The sequence below is a fragment of the Echinops telfairi genome, unplaced genomic scaffold (genome assembly GCF_000313985.2).
Source record: "Echinops telfairi isolate 266 unplaced genomic scaffold, ASM31398v2 ScPeMD7_2010;HRSCAF=2546, whole genome shotgun sequence".
Classification (NCBI taxonomy): Eukaryota; Metazoa; Chordata; class Mammalia; order Afrosoricida; family Tenrecidae; genus Echinops; species Echinops telfairi.
Window position 1 is genome coordinate 17701591 of NW_022105908.1, and position 4602 is coordinate 17706192.

Below are 4602 nucleotides of genomic sequence, written 5' to 3' on the forward strand. Positions count from 1 at the left end.
GAGATCGAAGCCCCAAACACAAGGCTTTGTTCCTAGCAGGTGGTCCCTTCTTAATGGCCAGTCACAGACCCAGAATCACGCCACCCGCATGAAAAGCGGAGACCGGCTGCCATCGATCGAGGGGACTGTGGCTCTTGGCGACCTTACGTGTGCTGAGAAGAACTGTCCCACTGTCCCTAAGGTTTACAAGGCTCTCTGACCTGTTGGAAGCAGAGTACCTTGTATGCTTTCCCAAGGTGCCCCTGAGGGGTTTGAACCACCAGCCTTTTGGGGGCTAGAAGTGAAACAATTGCGTGTCCACATCACCCAAGGACCCTTCGAAATGGAGACAAGAAGACGTGAACAGAGGCCAACAGAAATAAATTCATGGAGACACTGTGGTGAAAACAGTCTGCTGGGATATGATCCCCGGGCTAATAAACTCCCCCCAGAGAGGAAGTTTCTGGGTCACACACTTAATCTCCAGGCTGCTGGCTAGAATGTGACAAGATGATGTAAGTTATTTTGTGTGGGTTGTTTTTTTGGGTTTTTTTGTTGTTGTTGTTTTTTGCCATTTGCCCTCTGCCTTTCAAAGTTGCTTCTAGTCTCTAATTTGGGATTTTAAATTTATTTCTTCTTCTTCTTTTAATCCATTATAGTTCCTAACCTTAAGCCCAATCCATTGCCAAGGTGTAGGCTCCAGCCCCAAGAGAGCCCACATTGGGCTTCTGAGGCTGTAAATTTTTACAAGGCAAGGAATGAGTCTCATCTTTCTCCCTCAGAGTCGCTGGTGGGCTTGAACTGCTGACCTTGGTGTTAGCAGTTCAAGCTCATCCAACAGAGCTACTGCATCAGACATCAAAGGAGCCCACAGCTCAAAGGCATCCATATTCCCTTATTATCTTCAGTAAGTGTTTGTCAATTTCCAGTTTTATAAGTATCTCTCCAGCCTAGAATTTACATAAGGGAATTTATGGTGGGGGAAAATAAGACTTCATAGAAAAACACAAATTAACCCAGCCTCACTAATTAAACCATGCATTGATTCCTCAATAGTATTAAATACTGGGCTTTTTGTTTTGTTTTTTTCCCTTCCTTAAAAAAATTTTTTTTAAAGAGAATTGGGTGAAGGTTCACAGGGCGAACAGGTTTTCCATTCAATAATTCAAACATGTTTCATCTCCTGTCACGGATTGCAAGCCCCACAATGTAACACCATTCACCCACTTCGTCCTGTGTCTGTCTTTTCCTCACCCATCAAGAGCCATGTCCTTTGGTAACAGCTCCCTTGCAATCATCAAAGGTTGGTTATTCTAGCACTGTTGTTCCCTCAACTACTGTTGGGGTGAAAATTGAACCAGGGTGGGGGGTTCATTTCCAGACCTGAGGGTGATCAAGGGCTGCAGTCTCGGGGGTTCTACCAGTCTCTGACCAGTAAGCCTAATCATCCTAGGAAATACGATTTTACCACTTAATGGAAGCTCAGACAGTTTGGCCTGTTCTGTTGCCTTGACTTAACAGTATATTCTTCTGACCATAACATGGCATCTTCATCATTAAAACTTTACTCCCTCTTAATAGTGTCCTCCTCTTCCACACTCTATCCCCATGCTTTCTGGGTATTCCGATCAGTTAATTCTTTCAGATAAATCCTGACAATATTTTATCTAAACATTTTTATGGGAATTATCTTTGCGACTTTATCTGGACTACATCAGAAAGTGATCTGATTTTGCACATTGTTTATGTACCCAGTCAGTTTCCTGAAATCATTCCTGAGCTCTAATCACTTTCCAGGCCTTGATCTTGCTAAAGAGTCATATCATCTCTAAGCAGATAACTTATCTGCTCTTTGGCTATAGCCAAGGAGTCCTGGTGACACAGGTTACATGTTGGGCTGCTAACCATAAGGTCGTTGGTTCAAACCCACCGGCCACTCTTTGGGAGAAAGATGAGGCAATCGGCTCCTGTAAAGATTCGCAGACCTCAGCAGCCTGATAGAAGATTAACTCGCTGGCAGTGGGTTTTCCTCATCCTGTAATCCCTAGGCCTCACAACCTAATAGAATAGTAGCAAGAGAAGGGACCTGTTTCTCCAATTCGTAGTAAAGTTTTCTTTGTAAGGGTGATGTGGGCCATCTGCTAAGGCAGATTATTGTGGGCTGTCCTGATCAGAAAATAGTCCACCCCTTGTTTCTAGTTTGTGACTTGGGAATAGGCCGTTGCTGTCAGCTGCCATCCATCCATCACGGAGGCCCCAACGCTCGACGTCTCCATGGAGCACAGTGGATCATGTTCTGCTTCCAACAGGACACAACACTGCCCGGTGCTGAGAACAGATCAGACCACGGTGCTCCACAGGGCTTTCCCTGGCAGATTTTGACAGTGGATCAACACCAGGCCATCCTTCTAGTCCACCTCAGTCTAGAACGTGGTCAACATCAGCGGGGCACACGAACCACCGGTGGGCATGAGGTGCACTGGCTGGGTACTGAACTCAGGTCTCCCATGTGGAAGGCAAGAATCCTGCCACGGGGCCCCCGGTGCCGACACTTGGGGATATATGACTCATCTGATCAAATTCGCACCACCTAGAGGGAGCCCCAAGGACTGTCAACAAAGCTGAGGTCACGCATGTAAAAAGCGTAACAATCAAAGGGCGGAGCTGGACATACCTGCTGGCCTGATTCCCTGATCCCACCAAGTTACAGAAGAGGATAACCACCTTGGCCTCTCGCTGACCTTCCCGGGGTGCGGGGCGTGGGCAGACGGGCAGGCCAGGTGGATGATCTGGAAGAGAGAGGATGGCGTTTGCATTCTTAAAGGACCTCTTTGCTGGGTCAGAGCCCCCATCGCTGGTCCCTCTGCCCCCTTGAGCATCCGTGAGTCACCGGTGGGACGGCACTGGAGAGTTTCAGGAGAAGATGTGAGCAGATCCGTGGCACCTGGGTCCCCGGCCACATGGAAACCACATACCCGGTGGCAGATTTGCAGTGCTGTCCAGTCAGGGCAGGGGTTTGCTTGGCAAAGCCAATCTGACCACTACTCCGAAATGGCTTGTTGCCACAATTAGAGAGCCCTGAGTGGCCACCGTCTTAGAAAGCCAGGGCAGGAAGTACACAGATATGGGCATCGCCGCCACTGGCAGGGGTGTGTGTGTGTGAAATGGAGCGCCCTCAATGCCCTATCCGTGCTGAGAGGTTGGCTTTCGACATAAATGCAGGCCGCCTGTGGTCACCACACAATCAGGAGCAGCCAGCGTCTTGTTACGGAAGAGCTGCAGCATGCACAGCCCCTCGGCTGGTTGAGGGCACAGGGTTCATCAGGAAAACTGACTAACACTGGCACAGGATCCTTTAAGCGTGGTTTGCTGGTCCAAATTGTATACTGGCCAACGATGAAAGACCACCCAGTATGGACCCTGTCAGCGCATCCCAAGTTTCAGGGAATGCAGGCACTCGGAAGTGAATTGTTAGCAAGAGGCCCTTTAACTCACACTGCTGCCCCTTCTGGTCACCTGGGGAGAAGGTGTGTCCCAAGGACTAACTGAAGCCTAAGAGATCTGAGGACCGAGATTGTTATCCTGCAGCTACACTGAACAGTGATTCTTAAACTCTGACCCCCAGCACCCGGTCCAGCAGCAATCACCTGGGTGCCTGTTAAACATGCAAATACCGGGGTCTCCCGACAGGTGCACCGAATCAGAGGCTCTGTGGGTGGAGCCCAGCTATGTGATTCTGGTCCTCTCCCAGGGCTGAGCATCCTTGAGTTAGCTGAACAGGGACATTTGAATGCACTCGTCTCGACACCAGATCTTCAGCCCCAAGAACAATGTCCTCCGCTTTAGCAGCCAGCGAGAGCCCCCTCAAGGACATCCAAATACACTCAAAGAGCGTGAAGCCAAGTACCCAAGAGCCGGCCCGGGCCAGGTGAGGACGGGGCGTGGAAGGCATACACATTGTCTCCATCCGCGATGATATTCAAGTCCTCCTCATCAAAGAAGGACCGCTGGAATCCGGTGAGATGCAGTTCGGCCAAGATCACCTGCAATGAAGATCAGTTTCCCCTCTTAGTTTCTCAAAGGGAACTTAACAAATAAGAAATCTCGGGGATTGATAGTCTTACAGGTCTCTATTGACTCGCTCCCTCCTCCTTTCAGGAGTGAAACCCGGTAGGTGTGACCATTAGCCCCTGAAATATCACCCAAGTGCTAAACGGGGTGGGAGGGACAAGGAGGACAAAGCAGCCATGTCCATAAGTGGAAGAGACTTTGCCAGCTCAAGGAAACAAACTTATCAAAACAGATTTTCGGTTCCAGCCAAATAGCTCCCCGGAGGAAGGCACGTGGTGGTTATTGGGCCTGACTCAAAGCCGCTCCCTGCCTGTGCCAAACAGAACTGCCCTGGGGGGGCTCAAAGGGGTGGACCTTTCAGAAGCAGAGCCCCAGACTCACTTGTCTTCCAAGGCACCTCTGGGGGAGGGTTTGAACTGCCAACCTTTGGGGGGAATAGAGTTGAGTACTGGACTCAGTCATCCGCACCAGCCAGAGACGATGCCGATGCAATCTGCCTCTCAAAGCCTGCGTGTGCTTCAACTCAATTATTTACACTTGACCTCTCTCGGA

The 4602-nt window shown here is 49.6% G+C and overlaps 1 protein-coding gene across 1 annotated transcript in view; it reads right to left on the reverse strand.

Moving 5' to 3' along the window:
• The window catches only part of USP43 (ubiquitin specific peptidase 43), a 67919-nt gene that overhangs the window by 52378 nt on the left and 10939 nt on the right, over window positions 1–4602 (reverse strand). Inside the window, exons 3-4 of the mRNA XM_045293309.1 lie at window positions 3887–4022; window positions 2680–2768 (exon numbers count right to left, since the gene is read on the reverse strand). Of these exons, the coding sequence (XP_045149244.1) occupies window positions 2680–2768; window positions 3887–4022 (225 nt within the window). The remainder of the gene's footprint in view (window positions 1–2679; window positions 2769–3886; window positions 4023–4602) is intronic.